Here is a 22605-nt window from a genome sequence, read left to right on the forward strand (position 1 = left end):
GGAGGAACATGTGTGTGACTCAGGATAACTGGGGAAGCCTAGGCTAGGTTTTCCTCATGTCAACCTTCCACCCAAAGGGAGAAAATCTCCTGATCAGAGGAGTCCAGAACCCCCTTTTGGTGGGGTTGGTTGGGGGGTGAGTCTGGAGAAACTAGAAATCTAAGGGGCTGTGTATGTGAACATTTATTTTTATTTTTTGACAGGAAATCCGTAATTTTTGAATGCTGGCCGAGGTCTGTGACCTCTGACTGAATGGTTTCCAAGCTCTGAATTTCTAGGTAAAAGCCCAGACTTTACACTCTTTAGAAGTCAACTTTTATGTCACTTAATGTGGAGCATGTCCCTTTCTGTCACTTAATCTTCCCAGCCTTCTTTTTAAGTTTTGAAGAAATAAGAAGATGCTTATATTTGAAGAAAAGGAAGGCAGGACTAACATTAGACTTACTATGCTTTTAAATTTTCTCAAAACTCTCCCTTTCAAGTTTTTTTCTGGCTACATTATGCTTTCAGAAAACATTGGCTGAATATTCTATGGTATTTTCTTTCCAATGAAAATACATTTTGATATTTATTGGCTAATTTAAAAAGTCAGATTTTTTCTGCTGTTTTAGTTTAAAAAAGGAAATAAGTTATTTTGGATAGTATCTGTTTAAGCAGTAGTTAACTAAATGGTGGTAAAATGTTACAAGGTGATGTTTTCATTTGTTCTGGAAGGTATAACACTTGCTGAAGAAGGGAAATGCTCTCTGATTTAGGTGTAAGCAAAACAATCTAAACAGTAGAATAAAATCATGTTGGAATGGAGCTCTGTGTGAATGTTCTCTTTGAACCAAATCAGTTCCACAACTGACCCTGTCGGGGACATATAAATGTATATATTTGTTTCAGGTGGTGATATCTTTTAATGTTTGTTTCTCTCTCCATGAAATAATATAAAGCAGTTGTGATGCATGCAATAAAATTCCATTTATATAGGAATGATACATTAGCTGTGTTGGTGAATAAAATCTGCTTTACCAACCTTCATTCATTTATTAAATAAGTATTTACTGGGACCCTATTATGATGTTGAGATGCAATCATTAATCAATAAAACAGTTGATAGCTGTTCAATTTATAGCACATAAGTAACAATTGAAGTAGCACTTTCTGCCCTTTGCCACCTTGCTGATAGCAAGCTATAGCTTTGAGTTGCACAGCTTGGGAGTAAGAGAGACAGGAAAAGCACTATAGAGAAAAGGGCATTTGAATTGTGTGTGCTTTGCCAGGAAGCTCTTCTCTCCCTTGTAAGCCTGCCTAGGACTGTAAATAGTACTTCCACTGTCACTGGGAGACTGGTTATATGGTTGCAAGGGTGTCCTGAGAAAGTTTTCAACATGGTCTTGGTAGAGTTGTTGCTACAGGGTGTCAAATGAGTTCATTCTGACTGCAGAAATTTGCATAGCAGTGATAGCAGTGAAATAAAATCTTATAATTAAGGTTAAAAATCTTAATGTCTTATTCATTGAATTTTGAGCATTTGCCTGAAGTGCTACATGTTTTTTGGTTTTCCAGTTAGCATTTCAGTGTGGATTCAGAAGACGAGATTAACACAGATCAAGTAACATGGAAATAAAAAAGGAGACAATGCTGGATGATACAGGGGCAGATAACAAGAGGAGAGAACCCAAGCATTGGCAAATGCGTCATTATCCAAAGAACACTGTAAGTCTGTCTTGGCCATGATGCTCTTTCCACATCATAATAATGAGCAATTATATAGCACTTATAATGTGCCAGGCAGTTCCAAATCTTTGCATATAATAAGTCATACATGAATGCATAGAAAATAGACACACAGATAGATGAGTGAACTTGTTAACTTGCCAAGGATTATTTCCATTTTTTTTTTTTTTTTGTAGTAAACTCTACTTTAGAAATGACTTAAAGACCCCATTCAGGTGTCATTGAAGAAAAACCTCAGTCCTTAAGAATAAATGGGCATTTGGTCACCAAGCCAGTGCCAGATGAAATTAGCCAGGTTGGCATCCTTTAGGTAGAAATTATCAGCTTTCACTCAGTTCAAATCCATTGACTACTGAAACTGCTCAGAAATGACTAAATTGTTGCTATATCAGAAAGTGCATTAATATCTTGCAATGTCATAGGCTCACCAACATGAATAATAATGATCACAAGTTTGTGCCATGAAAATAAATGGTCATTTAATATTTTTAGACATTTGATATCAGAAAATGGTTTATTATAGAACTTGCAACCTACACATAAACTTCCAGTATCTAGTTATGCAAAGTGTGTGTGTATGTTTCTGTATATGTATGTGTGTATTTTGGCGTGTATGCTCACACATATACCAACAAGTTCATATGTACATGTAGTTGATGACTTTATCAAAGATATAAAGATGAGAAAATTGCTGTATGGTCTTATAATCTTTCAAAAGTTACTGTTGGCTTATAGACAGAACATTAAGAAGAGATTTGTCCTGGAATTTTTGTAATTGAGACCCCAGGAATAGGAGGCAGGAACCAAGCCTACATGTAGGGATCAAAAGGTCACGGGTGGGGTGAAAGGAGAAATACAGAGACCTAAAACCAAGCCAAACGTTGACACTTTGGATGCAATAGTGAGTGCTGGGAGAGAGTAGCAGGAGTTGGCAAGGGGTCTGAAAGTGGAAGGGTAATGTCAGGTAAGGAGAGAAATGGTAGCGGTAGATGGGCATGACCTTCCCATGAGTCAGCTTTGCTTTGTGTTTCTGACTCATTCAACTCCTGGTCTTGTCAGGGCTTGATTAGGTAGATAATTGCCCAGATAATTTTAAGAACTCTCATGTGCACATCTTGAAATCAAACATTACTAGGCAGAACCTCAATCATTTTATAAAGTAGACATTCATTACACATTGATTTGGATTTTGGGATTCTATTTTGATGTGCTGGGAACATCTCCCTTTTCCCTTCTTCTCTGCTCTTACTTATGAGCTCCCTTTATTATTTACTTTTTAATGAAGTTGTAATCTTACATATTTATGTGGTACAATTTGATGTTTTAACACATGTATTTGTTGTATAATGATGAGGTTAGGATAGTTTATGCATCACCCCATGCGTTTATTATTGTTTCGTGATAAGTACATTCAAAAGCCTCTCTTCTAGCCATTTTGTAATACAATATCTCACTGCTAACCATAGTCGCTCTGCTATGCAATAAAACACCAGAACTAATTTTTCCTACCCAATCATAACTTTTTACCTATTGACAAACCTCTCCCCATTTTCCCCACCATCCCTTCCCCTAGTCTCTGGTAACCACTGTTCTCTACTTGCATGATATCAACTTCTTTTTAGATTCTACATATGAGTGATATGATGTAATATTTGTCATTCTGAGTCTGGGTTATATTTAACATAATGCCCTCTGGGTTTATGTATGTTGTCAAAAATGACAGGATTTTCTTCTTTTTTATAGTTGAATAGTATTCCATTGTGTACATATACCACATTTTCTTTATCCATTCATCTGTTCTTGGATACACAGGTTGATTCCATATCTTGGCTATTGTGAATAGTGCTGCAATAAATATAGAATTGCAAATATCTTTTTGCCATACTGATTTCATGTCCTCTGGCTATATACCCAGTAGTGGGATTGCTGGATAATATGGTAGTTCTATTTTCAATATTTTGAGGAATTTCTATACAGTTTTCCAAAATGGTTGTACTAATTTACATTCCCAATAACAATGTGTAAGTGTTCTCATTTCTCCACATCCTCATTAACCTTTATTTTCTTTTGTCTTTCTGATAATACTCATTTTAACTGGAGTGAGACAGTATCTTATTGTGGTTTTGATTGCATTTCCCCGATGATTAGTTGTGCTAAGCACTTTTTCATGTATCTGTTGGCCACTTGTATTTTTTTTTTTTTTTTTTTTGAGATGGAGTCTCACTGTGTCCCCCAGGCTGGAGTGCAGTGGTGCAATCTTGGCTCACTGCAAGCTCTGCCTCCCGGGTTCACGCCATTCTCCTGACTCAGCCTCCTGAGTAGCTGGGACTACAGGCACTCATCACCACACCCGGCTAATTTTTTGTATATTTAGTAGAGACGGGGTTTCACTGTGTTAGCCAGGATGGTCTTGATCTCCTGACCTCGTGATATGCCCCCCTCAGCCTCCCAAAGTGCTGGGATTACAGGCATGAGCCACCACACCTGGCTGTTTTTTTTTTTTTTTTTTTGAGAAATGATTATTAAGGTCTTTTGTCCATTTTAAATCAGCTTATTTGTTTTTGCTGTTAAGTTCCTTATATATTCTGGTTATCAACCCCTTGTCAGATGTATAGTTTGTAAACAGGTTGTTTCTTCACTCTGTTAATTGTTTCTTTTACTGTGCAAAAACTTTTTGATATAATCCCTTTTATCTATTTTTAGCTTTCGTTGCCTGTGCTTTTGAGGTCTTGTTTTTAAATTCCTTGCCCAATTTAATGTTGTGAAGCATTTCACTTATTTTCTTCTAGTAGTTTCATAGTTTCGGGTTTTACATTTAAGTCTAATGCATTCTGAGTTGACTTTTGTATATTATGAAAAGAAAGCATCTAGTTTCTTTCTTCTGCATGTAGACATTCAATTTTTCCAGCATCTTTTTTTTTTTTTTTTTTTTTTGTTTTGTTTTGTTTTGTTTTTTGAGACGGAGTCTTGCTCTGTCGCCCAGGCTGGAGTGCAGTGGCGCGATCTCGGCTCACTGCAAGCTCCGCCTCCTGGGTTTACGCCATTCTCCTGCCTCAGCCTCCTGAGTAGCTGGGACTACAGGCGCCCGCCACCGCGCCCGGCTAATTTTTTGTATTTTTAGTAGAGACGTGGTTTCACCGTGGTCTCGATCTCCTGACCTTGTGATCCGCCCGCCTCGGCCTCCCAAAGTGCTGGGATTACAGGCGTGAGCCACCGCGCCCGTCCAGCATCATTTATTAAAGAGACTGTCTTTTCTCCAATGTGTGTTCTTAGCACTTTTGTTGAAAATCAATTGGCTGCAGATATGGACTACCTTTAAAAAAAAAGCTTTAGGCTAGAGCAGTGGCTCACGCCTGTAATCCTAGCACTTTGGGAGGCTGAGGCGGGTGGATCACCTGAGGTCAGAGGTTCAAGACCAGCCTGGCCAACATGGCGAAACCCCATCTCTACTAAAAATACAACAATTAGCCAGACGTGGTGGCTTATGCCTGTAATCCCAGCTACTCGGGAGGCTGAGGCAGAATTGCTTGAACCCAGGAGGTGGAAGTTACAGTGAACCGAGATCATGCCATTGCACTCTAACCTGGGTGACAGGGTGAAACTCCATCGCAAAAAAGAAAAAAAAAAAAAACCTTTAAATGATTTTAGATGTGGAAGCCTAGATGCTACAAATGAAATATACAAGCGTACAAGGAAAAGTTATGCATGCATTTATTAGTTCAATAAGTGTTTTCTCACACTTCATGCCAGGCACAAAGGACATGGCCATAAATGAGTCAAAAGGCTTGCCCTCATAGGGTTTACAATCTGGTGGGGGAGAGTTAACTTTCTATTTCTAGTCTTTCACAGGTTATATCAAGCAAACTATGTGAATCAACCTGGAATGTTTTAGATTCACTCATCAATTGTGAAAAGTTCAGAAATTCAGTTGGGAGTAGCAATATGAGAGCCTGAATTTGTCTTTGGCTTCAATTAGTCATTGAATTCCCAAAGGTAGTGGCTTCTTGATTCCCAAAGGTGGTGTCTTCTTGACAATATGATAGTCTTTCAGGTCTAGATGGGAATGCTGATGAGGAAATAGGCTGTGGCCTCGAATAGCATCCTTCAAATTTATTGGAGAACATAAATTTTAATTTACTCTCCCATCTTTAACACATTTCATAGAATGATGGCAAGTTTTTTTGTTTTTGTTTTTGTTTTTGTTTTTTCCAGACAGAATCTTGCTTTGTCACCCAGGCTGGAGTGCAGTGGCACAATCTTGGCTCACTGCAACCTCCACCTCCCAGGTTCAAGTGATTGTCCTGCCTCAGCCTCCTGAGTAGCTGGGATTACAGGCACATGCCACCATGCCTGGCTAATTTTTGTATTTTTAGTAGAGACGCAGTTTCACCATGTTGGCCAGGCTGGTCTCCAACTCCTGACCTCAAGTGATCTGCCATCCTCGGCCTCCCAAAGTACTGGGATGACAGGCATGAGCCACCATGCCCAGCTGATGGTGTGTTTTTTAATAGCTAAAAGATTATTTTCTTGCTTAACTCAGCTCTCATAAAAAGTTTGAGTCACTTTTGTCAAAGAAAAATATTTCTTAGTGAAAATGAAAGCAAAGTATAGAAAATTTGATTTTTTAATATGATCAGAAAAAAATATAGTGTGGTTTCTGAAATCAGGTGAGATTTTCCTGTTTGTGTCTCTCTAGTGAACCCCCAACTCTTATTTAGAAAAATCATAGAGGAAGACGCTATAACCAACCTGTATGAATTCATGGAAGACAATTTCCTTCTTTACCCAGTTAAAAATCTCTGATTATTGTTGTTGTTGTTGTTGTTATTATTATTATTATTATTTTGAGACAGAGTCTTGCTCTGTTGCCGAGGATGGAGTGCAGTGGTGTGATCTTGGCTCCTGGGTTCAAGTGATTGTCTTGTCTCAGCCTTCCGAGTAGCTAGGACTAAAGGCTGTGCCACCATGCCTGGCTAATTTTTTTCTTTTTCCTTGAGGTGGAGTTTTGCTCTTGTTGCCTTTGGGTAAAATCCAGTAATGGGATTGCTGGGTTGAATGATAGAACTGTTTTAAGTTCTTTGAGAAATCTCCAAATTTCTTTCCACAGTGGCTGAACTAATTTACATTCATATCAACAGTATATAATTGTTCCCTTTTCTCCACAGCCTCACCAGCATCTATTTTTTGACTTTTTCATAGTAGCCATTCTGACTGATATGAGATGGTATCTCATTGTGGCTTTGATTTTAAATCCCCAAATTTTTAGAGTTTACAATGTTTTTGTTGAGTTAAAAATATGACTAGACTACTAATGTGCTATTTAACCAAGATAGTGTTTGCTAAAACAGTATAGAATTATTATTATTATTATTATTATTTTGAGATGGAGTCTCACTCTTGTTGCTCAGGCTGGAGTGCAATGGCACAATCTCAGCTCACTGCAACCTCCGCCTACTGGGTTCAAGCGATTCTCCTGCCCCAGCCTCCAGAGTAGCTGGGATTACAGGCGCCCGCCATTATGCCTGGCTAATTTTTTGTATTTTTAGTACAGAAGGTGTTTCTCCATGTTGGTCAGGCTGGTCTCGAACTCCTGACCTCAGGTGACCTACCCTTCTCAGCTCCCCAAAGTGCTGGGATTACAGTCGTAAGCAACCATGCCCGGCAAGAAGGGTTAATTTTAAAATGCCCTGCACCTCATGATACTCCAAAGACTACAAAAAGGATATTCAAAGAAAGAAGAAAAAAAGTATAACTTGGGATGTAATATTAGTAGAAGGTGGAAGGAAGACAGTTGTATTCAAGTACTTTTTTCTATGTTGAGTAGCATGGTCTTAGACTCTAAAATGTAGGGTATACATTCTAGGAGGATACATTTGACTAAGACAGAATAAGAATTTTACATCTAAGTAAATCCATAGTTTCACATGGAGTCATGCCTCCATTTTTGAGTGAAGTATGTAGGATATGTCCAGAGTCTACAGATGTAATGAACAATTCAGTGCTCAAACTTAACAAAAGGTTATAGACAATGTGAGTGGAGACAGTAGATAGGAAATGAAGTGATGCTATTGATGTTATCAAAAGAAGAAAAAGTTGGACTACTAAATTTTAATGCTGATCTTAGGCAATAATTGAAAACAAATTATATATCTGATGGTTGTAAGTGCCTAAAAGAAAAGCAGAGACATATGTTTTTATTGGTTTGATTGAAGAACCAAATGCATTGACTAACTGTATGTTAATCTCAGCAAGATGATAGGCCTGTGAAAACCTGTGGCTATCCAGTGCAGATGAAATGGTAGAAGAGTGGAATGGATTAACACCACGCCTGTATGACCATGAGAAATTCTTTAGAAGAGGGAAGGGTCTAATCTTGATCCCACTCTGTTTGGTGTTTTTATTAATGACTTAATGGTGGCAAATATGATGCTCATCAAATATGCAGAGAAGTCTGGATTGTGAGGGAAGGTTAATACAATAGAATACAAATGGAAAAGATAACAAATGCCTGAAATAACGGGTCTTAATTAACAGGATGACCATTAACACAGATTACTATAAACTTCTGGATTTAGGTTGGGTGTCTGTGTGTTTTTATAAAAGTTTCACCACTTCTCTGAGCCTCAGTTTTCTTGACTGAAAAACAATGATACAAATGCCTACCTTGTAGAGTTGTCATGAGGGTTATAAATGTGTAAAAGACTTGGCTGAAGGTGTGACATATCGGATGTGCTTGATAAATGGTAGCTCTTAGTATGATAATTAACCATTTTACCAGTTCTTGAAGACAGGAGCATGTGTGGACTTTACAGATTAGGATAACTTTAAGATTCACTGGTTCCAATGAACAGGGTACTCACAAACAATATTAGGGGAGAATATGAGGACAACATCTTTATGAAGTCTGAGCTCAGGAATAGATTTTAAAATTTTGATAAAAGTGGCTTCTTTTAGAAGCAAATCTTATATAATTCATACATCTGGAAGAAGACTCCTAAACTGTGGAGTTTAAGGCTGCATATGATGGAGACTAATTTGAGGCTAGGTGTAAATGCCAATAGCGATTAAACTGTTGAAGATTTTTTAAAGACTGTTAATGTATTTGTTAGTGCTCTATTACAAAAGTTCCACAGATAGTGAGTGGTCTGCCTAACTTTATTTTCCCACATAAACTCTATTACTCTTCATGTGCAATTTTGTAGAAGGCAAAGCTTTTTTCAGTTACATTGTACCATAGAATAAATGCCTATAGATGAAACATTTAAATGTAGATGAAAACTTATATTTACTTGATACCTTATTGTTAATTCCACAAACAACATGTAACTAGGAAAAACATATAGACAGAGAGGTACAGTGGAAGAGAGTCTTGAATTAGGTCTTGGGGTTGCTGTGTTCTATTCCTGATTCTTCACTCATTAGCTGTATGTAATGGGCTGAATTGCGTCCCTGCTTCCAAATTCATATGCTGAGGTCTTAACCCCAGTACCTCAGAATGTGACTACATTTGGAGATAGGTCTTAAAGAGGTAATAAAGACAAATGGGATCATTGGTGTGGGTCCTAATCCAATGACCAGTGTCCTTGTAAACAGAGGCAATTAGGACAAAGGTATACACAGAGAAGTGCATATGAAGACAAAGGGAGAAGATGGTATCTTAGCTCAGGCTACTATGCAAATACCATAGACTGAGTAGCCTGAACGACGAACATTTATTTCTCTCCATTTTGGAAGCTGAAAGTCTGAGATGGTGCCAGCTTGATCTGGTTCTTGATGAGGGCCTTCTTCCTGGTTATATCCTCATGTGGTCTTTCCTCGGTACCTGCATGCATGGGGCGGGGCGGGAGATGGGGGCGGTGGGGGTGGCGGGGGGAGAGAGAGAGAGCTGTTCCTTCTTTTATAAGGGCATTAATCTTATCATGGGGACCCTGCCCTCATGACCTTATCTAAACCTAATAACCTCCCAAAGGTTCCACCTCCAAATACCATCACATTGGGTATAAGAGTTTCAACATATAAATTTTGGAAGGATACAAACATGCAGTCCATAGCTGATGGCAATCTACAAGTAAAGGAGAGAGATCTCAGGAGAAATAAATTCTGTTGACACCAGAACTGTGAGAAAGTAAATTTCTGTTCTTTGAGCCACCTAACCTATGGTACTTTGTTATGGCAGCCTTAGAAAATGAATACACTTTGTAACCTTGGGTATTTAACATCTCTGAACTTTCATTTTCTCATCTGTAAAGTGTGGTGATATTTTATAATATAAAATGGATGATATTTCAAAATAAGTAAAATCACCTATTTTAAATTGGGGGAAAAGATGACAAAAAAAGGAATAGTACTGAATAATGGTAGCTTTCTAAGTTCATTTATTTTTCTAAAAGTCTGAGAGAAAAATAGATACATCCTGATTTGAAAGGACCAAAAACTCCACATAAAACTAACTAAATAAATAATTATTTACAGGAAAATTCCCCAAATCATAATACCATCACGTAGAGAATACTCTAAGGGAATTTTAAATAAAATTTGATTCTCTCTCTCCAAAAATGTCAATTTACATTAACTTTCCAGAGATATATCTATTGCATAAATTAGGACACACCGTACTTGTTAAATACTTAAGCTTTGATTTAATAAGAGATTTCAGGATGCTGAAAGCAACCTAACCCTGCTGTTGTTATTGTAATGCACGCATAGACTGCAGTTGATAATCAGAGCTGTGTTGGGCATTCCACTTTGCACCTCCTATGGCACCAATTTTCAGAAACTGTTAGAACTCAATGGAAAAATCTCACCTAAGATTCATCTGTGAGATAAATTACAGGGGAAGCCATTATCATTCATTTTACATGCACTATTGGTTCAGGTTGTCAGCCGAGCACCTCTGGATCACAGGGAAAGATTTTGCTAGCTTTGAGAATCTGAGAATTGAAATGGTCAGCCAAGTTATTTCATTGTCCTTCTCATCAATAAATACTTCTTAATCTAACCAAAGTGATGTCTAGGTCTTGTCTGAGTTCTGTGGTGGGGTTGGGATAGAGGAGTAGAAATTTAAAATCTTGTTGGAAGAGACCAAACAATACTAAACAATTAGGAATCAATCGAATGTTAAACTGTATGGAATGAAGTGGAAAACTATTTTAGAGAAAGGCAAGATCATTATCAATTTGAGGAAATCGATTCGGCTGATGAAGGAGGTGAGACTTGGACCAGGGTTTTGAAGTGGGAAGCTTAGAGTAGAGGATACGTGGGTGCAGGTTGAGGGGAAGGATGTGTGTGTGTATGTGTGTGTGTGTGTGTGTGTGTGTGTGTGTGTTTGTGTGTGTGTGGTATGCATGGTGCTCAGGCACCTTTTCTGGGGTCGTGGTTGGGGGGAAGTGTGAGAGGAGAAAGATCATGAGCAAAGATGTAAATAAGAACCTAGATACCATGGGTAATACACTTAGAGAAATCTGGCTGATGAGAGGAAAAGATGTGCCCATTTCCTGTCAGGATTAGGAAAATCTTATTTCTAAGTCTTTACAACAACCTACAGTGTAAGTATTATCATTGCCATTTTGGAAATGAAGAAACTGGGATTTTGAAAAATGTCTGGCATGAGTTTGTCTGGCATAGTGGGAAACAATAGGTCCACATGGAAAATATCCACATGGATATGTGGACCTACAAACTAATGGAGACCACTTGCTAAAGCTAGGGCTAACATTATAATATACTTTGAACTCCAGAGTTTCTTGATGGGATCAAATTGAAGGTCATCTGAAACTGAGATCACATTTTGCTTAATATCTCCTCCCCTCCCCACATATTCTATCCTCTATCCCTCATGCTCCCTCTCCAGAAAACACTCCTAAAAAATCACTTGACAAGAATCCCCATCTAAGTCTCTGCTTCTGGGGAACACTACTTAGGACACCAGAATCTGCCAAATAAGACTCTAAATTGTGATCAAGGCATACAGTGTATCATTGCTGCAAGTGAGGACACTTTGTGTAGTGGAGCCGTCTATCGGACAGCATTGTGCTGAGTGGGATGTTGGTGGGAGGTAGTGATAACCATTACCATTAGCCAGTGTGGATGTAATAAGCACTTTACCTGGATCTTTTTTCCTAAAGCTGATTTCTAACCCTGTGAGTTAGGTTTTATGATTGTCTCTGTGCTTATAGATATGGAAACTAACATTTGAGAGAGGAGATATGATTTGCTCACAGCCACACAGCTTGTCAGTGGCAAAGTCAGGGTTCCACCACACCTGTGTTTAACATTGCAGCTCCCAAAACGAGTTTGTGCTTACTGGAATATGTAATTTACTAAACGTGTAACTTACCAGAATATCTAAGAATCATGGCTCAGGACAGTAAAGAGTTCTACCCAAGTTGCAGGGGCAACCTATAATGGTATGTACAGTGTAATCCCTTTAAATGAGTGCAGAATTATTTGAGAACTCGTGGGCGTAAAAAAGAATGGGAAATTGGGCAGAGAAGTTTGAAGTAAGTAAAAGATATGGTAACCACATGATTAATTAACCAAATGGAACACTACTGAGGGCAATAGGAGATGCCATTAATAATTACACAAGGATAATAGGTGTAAGACAGACTGAGCAAATCAGGATGTATGAGCACCTCAGTAATAGGAGGCAACAAGGAGCTATAGTAAGTTCTTGAGCAGGAGAGTGAAATAATTCTGTAAATGGTGTGCAACATGATTTGGAAGAAACCTTGGAAAGTAGGAGAGCAGGAGACAGGAGACTGATCTACAGATACTAATATGGTCTGTCTGAGTTTCTGTCCTGGCCTCTGGTTTTCTTTCTAGTTCACTGCTAGAAATGGTGGTCCTTTCTGGACCTCAATATGCTTTCCACAGGCTGTCAATCAATCCTTTGTCCCAGGATATCTGAACCCTGTTCTGGTATTCCCAACCACTGGTTAAATCCTTTGTTTAATTCAGAAGGACTGCCCTGGAACCAAATATCCTCATTCTTTTTTTTTTTTTTTTTTTTTTTTTGGTTGTTGTTGTTTGAGGCAGGGTCTCACTCTGTTGCCCAGGTTGGAGTACAGTGATGTGATCCTGGCTCACTGCAACCTCCACCTCCCGGGTTCAAGCGATTTGCTTACCTCAGCCTCCCGAGTAGCTGGGACTACAGGTATGTGCCACCATGTCTGGATAATTTTTGTATTTTTAGTAGAGACGGGGTTTCAGCATGTTGGCCAGGCTTGTCTTGAACTTCTGACCTCAGGTGATCTACCCACCTCAGCCTCAGCCTCCCAAAGTGCTGGGATTACAGGCATGAGGCATCGTGCCTGGCCCAAAATATTCTCATTCTGCTGGCTCTGCTTTCCTGAAATATCTATATCTTCATGGGGTATCCTGTGCCCCAGGGGCCTTGTGACTTTTCCCATAGAAAACAAGGTCTGGATGAACAAAAAGAAAGAGGTGCACATTTCCCACTGAGAATCTCAGACATTTTGCCTAGATAGATTTGTCCTAAAACTTACTTCCCTCTGCTTAATGTAAGACAGTGAAGTGAAAAAGGTCATTTTGTATAAGTGGTCCATTTTTTTTTTTTTTTTTTTGGCCTTATACTCCTGAGAATTTGTGGCGGTTCTGGGTTAAACGATGAAGGCTTCTTATTCTCATGTAGGTCTCATAGCCTCTTGTCTCCCTGAGTTTAAAACACATTGCATTACCTTTCCAGAGGTAAGATTAGGGTCAATAGTTTGAATCTGGGTTTCAGAGGGGAAAGACAGAGGACCTATTATTATTGATGGAGAGCTCCTTTGCAAAAAGGGGGTGCAGAATGGCATATCCAGCAAATCTCCAGGGTCTGCAGAGATTTAAAAATATGTAAAAATATATATATTAAGCTTGTAGCTTATATCCTTTGGAATTGAAACACATGTTCTTTCACAAGGCAGATTCCTGTGTCCTTGTCCTTTGGAAAATGCTGCCTCCTGGACTGCTTGTGTGGAGAAAGAATGGGGAAGACAAGGAAATTAGGGAAGGACCCCTCATTATGTGAATATGGGAATTTGTTTCTAAATGCAGGTTGATTGTCCAATCTTAAAAAACCCAAATTTGTGAAATGGACTTTGACTCTTTCTTCTCTTTCTCTTTCTCTTTCTCTTTCTCTTTCTTTCTTTCTTTCTTTCTTTCTTTCTTTCTTTCTTTCTTTCTTTCTTTCTTTCTTTCTTTCTTTCTTTCTTTCTTTCTTCCTTCCTTCCTTTCTTCCTTTCTTCCTTTCTTCCTTTCTTTCTTTTAGACGTAGTCTTGCTCTGTCACCCAGGCTAGAGTGCAGCGGCGCGATTTCAGCTCACTGAAACCTCCACCTCCTGGGTTCGAGCGATTCTCCTGCCTCAGCCTCCTAAATAGCTGGGATTACAGGCACATGCCACCGTGTCCAGCTAATTTTTGTTATTTTTAGTAAAGACAGAGTTTCACCACATTGGTCAGGCTGGTCTCGAACTCCAGACCTCGTGATCCTCCCACCTTGGCCTCCCAAAGTGCTGGGATTACAGGTGTGAGCCACCACATCCAGCCTTGTGTGTATTTTTCTAACTTTACAACATAGTGAAAAGCACCCAAACTTTAGAATTACATAGATCTGGGTTCAAATTCTAGATTTATTATTTAATAGTTATATGACTTTAGATAAGCTCTATAACCTCTTAGCTTGATTTTCCTCATTTATAAAATGTCAGAGAAAAATAGCACCCCTTGAGGTTGTCATGCAGTATAACTGAAGTACTACTTATCAGGTCTCAAGCATGAAGCTTGGCACACGATGAAGTGGAGCTGTTGCTTCCTCAGACACAGTACACGTGGGCTAATATCTGCACTTTGCATAGCCCACTCTAAAGGAACATACCACGTCGTCTTATACTTAGTTGTCCATGTGCCTGCCTCCCCACCAGAATACCTGTTTCTTTTTGTAGTCCAGAGCCTGACATACAGGTGCTCAGAATATAGTCATTGTATGGAAACTAAAAATAAAATAGTCTTTAGTAGTAACCTAATTTCCAGGCAATATTCTCTTTATCTGGAATCTTGACAAAACTTTTCTTTTTTTCTCCTTTTTTATTTCCTTCCTTTTCTTTCTTTCAGTTGTACATTTCCAATGCTGTTTCTTCTTTGGTAGAATGGAGTCCCTCTCTAGGGGCTGCTATGAGGATTACATGACTCAAGTCTGTAAAGGGCTTGGCACAGGGGCTGGTATAGTGCAGATGTTTGGTGGGGGCTAGGGGGGTGTTGAGACAAGGTCTCACTCTGTTGCCCAGACTGGTTTTGCCCTCTTGGGCTCAAGCAATCCCCCTGTGTTAGCCTCCCAAAGCACTGGGATTGCAGGTGTGAGCCACAATGCCCAGCCTCGTGCAGATGATTGTGTAAGTGCTTCTGATAATTATGTCCAACTTGTGTATTTGCTATTACAGAAGAACAGTTTTTGAGGTAATTTATGTTGAAATTTCTATCTTTTAAAAATATGTTTTCATTACAAAACTAATACACGCTCACTGTCAAAAAATTGGCAAATATGGAAAATAGAGACTCCTCAGTCTAATGATTGGCTCCTTTCTGAGGCTTCTGTGGAGCAGATTTGTGGTGGGCAACATCCTTCTTGCAAGACATGAGAAAATTAGAAACCTGGACTGGAATCCTCACACAGACCTGCAGATGTAGCAATTCTCAGGCTTGGGCAGTCTGGACCTAGAGCACATCTCCTGAGAAAGCTCCTGAATTGGTTTGGAGAATGTTACCAATGATAGGCTCACCTACATGACACCTTTCATTCCAGTCAGTGTTTCTGAAGCCTGCCTTGATGAAATCACAGCAGGGCTGCAGAACTGACATGGGCCCAATTGTCCTACCACTCGTAGCATCACCACCTGGACTCAGACAGCTTTGGCTACTGGTCCAGACATCTGGCTCTCAAGCCCTGATTTTGGTGAAGTTTGTCTCATGTTGGTTTATAAAAACCTATAGTGTCAGTAAGGTTCTACCCACACTAATAACCCTACTCAAGGAGTTACAGTTTTCTTATCAGCTGCTTTAAATACCTTCTCTCATTTTGGAGCACCCAACCACACAGAAACCCAGCCCTGTCTCTCACTCAAGGAACTGACCCTTTAGTGGTGGATCTAGTGACTGCGTATGGAAATGGCCCGTATTAGCAGTGTGGCCGCACACGGGCTTACTGCCTTCTCTTTCTTTCCATAAATGGGGAAGGAGCATCATTAGGAGTACACCAACAATTTTATTCTTTTGATTCAACCTCAGAATTTCCAAAGTGGCCCTTCCAGTCCATCCCCGTTGTTTCAGTCTTCTTGAGGCCCTAAAATGTGCTATCCTATAAGGTACTTCAACCCCATTGCAATCCACATTTTCAGTCCAACGTCCTGGAAAAAAAGATGTAGCCAATACCCAGCTGCTGCAGTTTGCTGCCCAGGAGTCTATCACAATTGTCCGTAAGTCCATGCTTCTCCAATGCTATTTTCTTTGCCAAGAATATTCTCTCTCTTGGAAAAGTCCTGCTATTTTGCCGCATCTGAATGTTGCTACAGTGAAATCTTAGTTGACTCTGGAAAACAGTTATCCAGTTCTTTCCAATGCTCTCAGAGCCCACAGTTTTGCCTCTGTTACTGCCCCTATAATATGTTGTAATTATCTATTTCTACATCTGTCTCCTCCCACTGGAATGGGAGACTGTGGAAGCCAGCGATAGCTCATATTCACTGGTGCATCCCCAGTGCCTAGCGCATAGTAAGCGTGTAGTGTTGATTGGAGGAGTAACTAGTGACTAGAATAAATGTTCTTTTGCTCATGGAAAATGGCTTTTAGGCTAATATGCTTTTGTGATTTAGCAAAAAATGATAAAGTTCAAAGGGGAAAAAGTTTCCTAACTTGTTGTGACATACAGCAAGAGATTTTATTGCATATTTCTGTTTTTATCTGCCATATGGCTTTCCATTCACAAACTGCTCTAGTGAGAATTACTTTTGCAGGTAATTTTCTAATGATTGTCTTGGGATAAACAAATTTATCAGACTTGTTTGGCTAATGTATTCAAAGAGGTTCACAGGGGAAAAGATTAATCATCTAAGAAGCAAGCCGGTGTCTGTCATTAGGCGGAAGGGTCCAGAGAGATGATCGGAGCTGAGCGGGTGGTTGCTATGACTGCAGATACCTTTCTCTCCCTTTGTGAGGTCAACAGCAGCTCCCAAGCTGATTGGCTAAAATTAGATTATCCTGCTGACCAACTATGGGGAGTTAATTTCATCAGAAGGAGAAAAATGGTAGGAAATCCTGCTGTGATGCTACAAAGGAATTTTCTTTAGAAACCCACAGAGTCCAAGTTTGCTTTCATTATAATTAATATGTTCCTTCTAATAAAATAATTTGAGGGAAGCAGACAATAGCATTAGTCTATTATTTTGTATATCCATATAAGCTTTAATCTTGTTTGTCCTACAACCAACTCTCAAAGTTAAAGTTACCTTTGTTTTCTTGTAAATACCTTCCATAACCAAAGACTGTCATCGGGTACATGTTTATATAATTGGAGATAGGCTAATTGTGAAAAATACAAAAGGAGCTGGCACAATAAAGGTATCTGCTTGCAGGGCTCTTGCCCTAGGGAAATAGTGGGCACAAAAAACTTTAAGCAGAATCATTTACCTTTGGATTGAGAGCATAGTTTTAATTGAATTTGAATAGAATTCTGCCTTCCAAAGGGTTCTTTTCCTAAAAGTCTTATACTGCCTACCCTCTGGCTTTCCACCTGGTATATCCTTTGTTCTGGAAATTAATCACCACTGACCTAGCTTATTACATTTATTTCTGTACAGAGAAAATACAGACTTAGTTTGTCCTATGAAAAAGAATGTTGTCTGTTTGCAGGCTCTACTGAGTTGTAAAACTAAGTGGATGTAAAACACAAACCAAAGAAAACAAGCCAAAGGTTTTTTTTTTCTTTTTCATTTTTTTGTTCTTTTGTGACTATGGAAATAAAATCTGATTAAGAAAGAATCTGAAATAATTTGTGCCTCAAACAACCATGTCATGAGTTTACCTGTATAGCAGACCTGCACATGTACCCTTGACCCTAAAATAAAAGTTTAAAAACAAACAAACAAACCAACAAAACAGAAAAAGAGCTAACATTTATGGAATTCTGGAATTCTGGATACTCTACATGCTTTTATCTATATGATTGCCAAATCAACATGTTTTGAAAATTAAATTAACCTATTGAGATACATTTGGTTGCGTGCTGAAGGGCTCATGAGAGGGACTCAGGATGCCCCTTTCCTGAGAGCCATGGTCAGGGGATTGGAGATGAGCATGTATGTATAAAAGGTAGTGATGTACTCCAGGAAAAATAAAAACATTACTGAACAATCATTTCAAATACGAAGCACTATGGGAATTCCTAGGAAGAGAGAGTGAGACTACCATGGCTGAAATGATCCAGCTTCAGATATTTCTTACAGAAGACTGGGTAGAGAGATGAAGAGATCACCATCACCATGTATATTAATGTTACATATCATTGAGGATTTGGGAAACAAAACACCATAGTTCCATCACCCTCATAATAATCACCATATTAATCATATCTATTGAGTGCTTATCCTATTTCAGCCACAACACTCATTTACCTCCCCACAATACTCCTCTGAAATAAGTTATTATTTTTATCATTATTATTACATTGTAATTAATGTGAGGAAGTTGAGCTATGGAGATTAATCCATCTAAATTCACACTGTTAATAAGCTGGGGAGCCAAAATTCAAATCCAGTTCCCCTTGTTAGCATTTTTTGCACAAGTATCTGCTTGTTTTGCGTGTTATTACAGTCTTCGTTTTTTGTTACTTTTTCACTTACGTTATTGTATAAATCTAATGATTTTTTTTTTTTTTTTTTTTTTTTTGAGACGGAGTCTCGCTCTGTCGCCCAGGCTGGAGTGCAGTGGCCGGATCTCAGCTCACTGCAAGCTCTGCCTCCCAGGTTCACGCCATTCTCCTGCCTCAGCCTCCCGAGTAGCTGGGACTACAGGCGCCCGCCACCTCGCCCAGCTAGTTTTTTGTATTTTTTTAATAGAGACGGGGTTTCACCATGTTAGCCAGGATGGTCTCGATCTCCTGACCTCGTGATCCACCCGTCTCGGCCTCCCAAGGTGCTGGGATTACAGTCTTGAGCCACCGCGCCCGGCCCTAATGATCATTTTTGGTAGCTACATAATGTTTCATTCAGTGATTTGTACCATGAGTTACTCAACATTCCATTATTGCTGAACTTTAGTATTTTCAAATTTTGGAAACATTTTCTGAATAAGATATTTTTCTGTTTATATCAAGGCTATCATATAACCCATATCATAGGGTTAATTTCTAAAGTTGAAAGGACTCTTTGAAAAGCAATGTTGTCAAATTCTCTCTTGACAATAATACAAAGGCACTCAATGTACTACATTCCTGACAACTTGGAAGAATCATTTAAAAAGCAAAGACACAAAACCAAAAAACAAATTAAAAATGTTGATTGATAGACAACAATAAGCTTCCTGTTTTATGCTTTTCCTGGTCACTAAATAATTTCTGTATTTGTTGAAGTATATTTACTGAGCACCTGTTGGTCTTGTGATATATTAGTTGGCAGCATAGATAAGTGATGATATATCTGTTTCTTAATTCAATTTTTTTTTCAGACAGGACATTTTAAATATTACTATTATAATATGTGAGAGGAAGATGATTAGAAGGGAGAAAGATTTCAGGGAGACCAAGCTCAGATGCTATCTTATAGAATGGTTAGCTAAGTATTCAGCAACCAAACCATTTTGAAAAGGGAAAAGTGGGCGCACAAAACATATAGAATCACAAACTCTTATGAGTTATCTCGATGTTCTAGTGGAATTTCCTTATAATTACATTATTAAAAGTCTCCATCCCAGGCTATTGGATTTAATAAGAACTTTGTAGATGCATGTGAGAGACTTTCAGCTCCCTTTTTCAGGTATTTCTTTCTCTTCCTATCTTTTAATACTGGGGCTGTTGGGTAGTGGTGTTGTGTAGCTTCACATTTGGGCCGCATTTTCAAGTAGGAGTGATGTGGTTGTGGTGAGAGATGTTGAAATTTGAGTTTTGGTGGCATAAGAATAGACCTAAGATAGCTTTGTCATGGTTCCCTAGGGTAGAAGGGGAGAGGTGGTCATCTATCCTCCCACTACTTGCAATAGTGCAAACATCATATAGCCAGATAGTTTGGTTCTAGAGTATGGCTGTCACACAGTCAAGGGCTGTTTGAAAGTGGTTATATGGTCAAACAATTGATTCCTGTCGTTTTAGAGAATGGATTGTATTGAAACCAACCATAGTCTATGTTTCTGCAGACCATTATTTGAGACAAACATAGCTTGCAAAACAAAATATTTGTTCGTTCAGAGGTCATGCATGCTAGGTTATTTATCTCAGTGCTTAGCACAAAGTAAGTGATCAATAAATATTTGTTACTTTTGTCATTTATATTTTTATTATTATTAAATTTGCTGAAGCGTGATTTTTTTCCACTTCATATTCCAAAGGCATCTAGAAGTGAAAGGGAAAAAGGAATAGCATCAGAGATGAAAGAGAAGGCAAGATCAAGGGGGGAGCTATTTTTAAGACTGGGCTGCTGCTCTAAAGTGCAGAGGAAGAAACAAGAAGAATAAAGAGCCTGATGATGAGGGCAGAGGACAGACCAACGGTTAACTGCGTAGAGTTGTGGGAGCAGGTGGAGGGTCCTGAAGAGGAAGAACAGTTCAGTGGAAAACTAAAGAAATGTTAGCAAGCCAGGGCTCTGAAATCATGATGAAATTTAGCTTGCCTTAGGCTAAGCACTATTCTGTTTCTAAAGCCATGAGGTATGGAAGGCCATACTCGCTTTCTATTGCATGCCAGGTTGTGCAAGGACTTGCAATTGAAAACAAATCGCCTTATTGCTAGAGAGAAATTAAACACTGGAGTGAGCTTGGGAATGACAGGTTGATAAGCAATTATTTTGTTTCCTTGAAAGCAAGATTACTGGCTACATGTTGAAATTTCAGTTTACTAACTGCACAGTGGGCCACATGGCTTGTTATGCATAAGAAGCAAATGGAAAGGTCCAACCATGATTGTGATCCTGGTCTGACAAGGTGGCAAAGACCAAATGGACTCCATTTATGCTGAGCACTTCCTGGAAGGAAAAGGCTGATGATTGCTATGTCCTCTTCTGAGAAGTTTGCTTAATTTAGTCTGAGCCCCTAAGGAGGGAGGGGCAACATCTAACTGGTTTGTGGGTGTACAAGTTGTCGGAGCCTACAAAGAGGATTGGCAGGCAGAGTCTCCACAGACCAAATTGTGTCTCAGCCAATGCTGAGCACTACCAAGTCACTGCGTGTGTGGTTGTGTCAGTGTCTGCTACAGGAAGGGACTCCATGGTGGGCTCAGAACCGGGGCATTGCCAATCATCTATGTGGCTCAAAGCAAGTCCCTTCACCCTGCAGGGGTCCAGCTTTATACATCTGTAAGGTAAGGGCACTGGACAAAGAGCCCTCTGGGTGCTAAGAGTCATGACCTAAATAGACTTGTAGTACATGGGCCTTTAGGATTGTTGGGTCCACAGAAATGTTGGCTGAAATGGGAGGAATAAGATAATTTCCATTTGTATTTTCTCTGGCCCAGAGAAATTTTTTAACCTTTTCCTTGCTTCTGTGTTGTAGCCTATTAGATAATTTAAATTAGTTCTTCCCTATTGTACAGTAATTTTTTTTATCTGTCTTGATTGTGAGCTATTCAAGAACAGGGACATCGTTTTTCCTGTAACTTATTTAGTTTTGAAGAAGTAGTATATTTACATGATTCAGAAGGTGCAAAAGGGAATACAGCAAAGTCTTCTTCCCTCAGCAACCCATTTTCCCCTTCCTATTGGCAATCAAAGTTATTGTTGTCTTGTGTATACTTGCAGTTGTTTTATGCATGCACAGACAAAAATATATGTACTGTATTCACTTTCCTCCTGTTCCCAATACCTTTTGTAGACAAATACTAGTTAGTGTATGTACTCGTTCTGCATTTTCTGCTTTCTGCTTAATGCTATATAGTGAAGATATTTTTACATATCATATAGTGAATTACCTCAGTCTTTTTTATAGCAACATGGTATTCCATTTTGTGTATATGTCGTAATTTGTTTAAACAGTTTCAACTTGATATTTAGGTTGTTTTTAATCTTGTGATATTATAAATAATACTGTAATAAATAATCTTATGATTTTGTAGCTGTGCCTGCGTGTGTGTGTGTGTGTGTGTGTGTAAAAATTTCTAGTAGTAGAATTTTTGGGACAGGTTTATATGCATTTTCAATTCTAATAGATATTGTCAAATTGCTTTTTATAGAAGTTGCATCAGTTGACAGTCTTACCAGTAAAATTCAAAGTGCCTGTTTTTCTACATCTTCACTAACATATTTGTGTGTCTCGATGGGAACCTGAACTCTTGCAGGGCCTTAGGTTCTTTGATTAGGAAGATCAGTCAAATCTATCCACTTGGATTAATATATATTCTCCAGCATTGCTGCCTCTTATCCTCCCACCTCCTACTTTTGACAAGGGGGAGGGTGGGAGAGAGAGACAGAGAGAGAGAGAGAGAGAGAGAGAGAGAATGAGATTTTGTGCTAATGAGACAAGTGGCAGATAAGTTCCTAAAATGCGATTTGGGAAATGCCAATGGGGTCTCTCCTTCACAGATACTTATCCCATCAATTTAATTTGATTTTTAAAAAATTCCACATTGGAATTCGTTCCTTTGCTTAAGATTTTGTCTCTTATCAAAACATAACTGATTACGTCTTA

The 22605-nt window shown here is 38.9% G+C and overlaps 1 protein-coding gene across 1 annotated transcript in view; it reads left to right on the top strand.

Annotated features, from left to right (window-relative positions):
- The first annotated feature begins 1605 nt into the window (after positions 1-1605).
- LOC144339054 (uncharacterized) overlaps positions 1606-22605 on the top strand; it is a 30545-nt gene continuing 9545 nt past the window's right edge. Inside the window, exon 1 of the mRNA XM_077991696.1 lies at positions 1606-1704. Coding sequence (XP_077847822.1) covers positions 1606-1704 — 99 coding nt within the window. The remainder of the gene's footprint in view (positions 1705-22605) is intronic.

The sequence above is a fragment of the Macaca mulatta genome, chromosome 2 (genome assembly GCF_049350105.2).
Source record: "Macaca mulatta isolate MMU2019108-1 chromosome 2, T2T-MMU8v2.0, whole genome shotgun sequence".
In the NCBI taxonomy this organism is placed as follows: Eukaryota; Metazoa; Chordata; class Mammalia; order Primates; family Cercopithecidae; genus Macaca; species Macaca mulatta.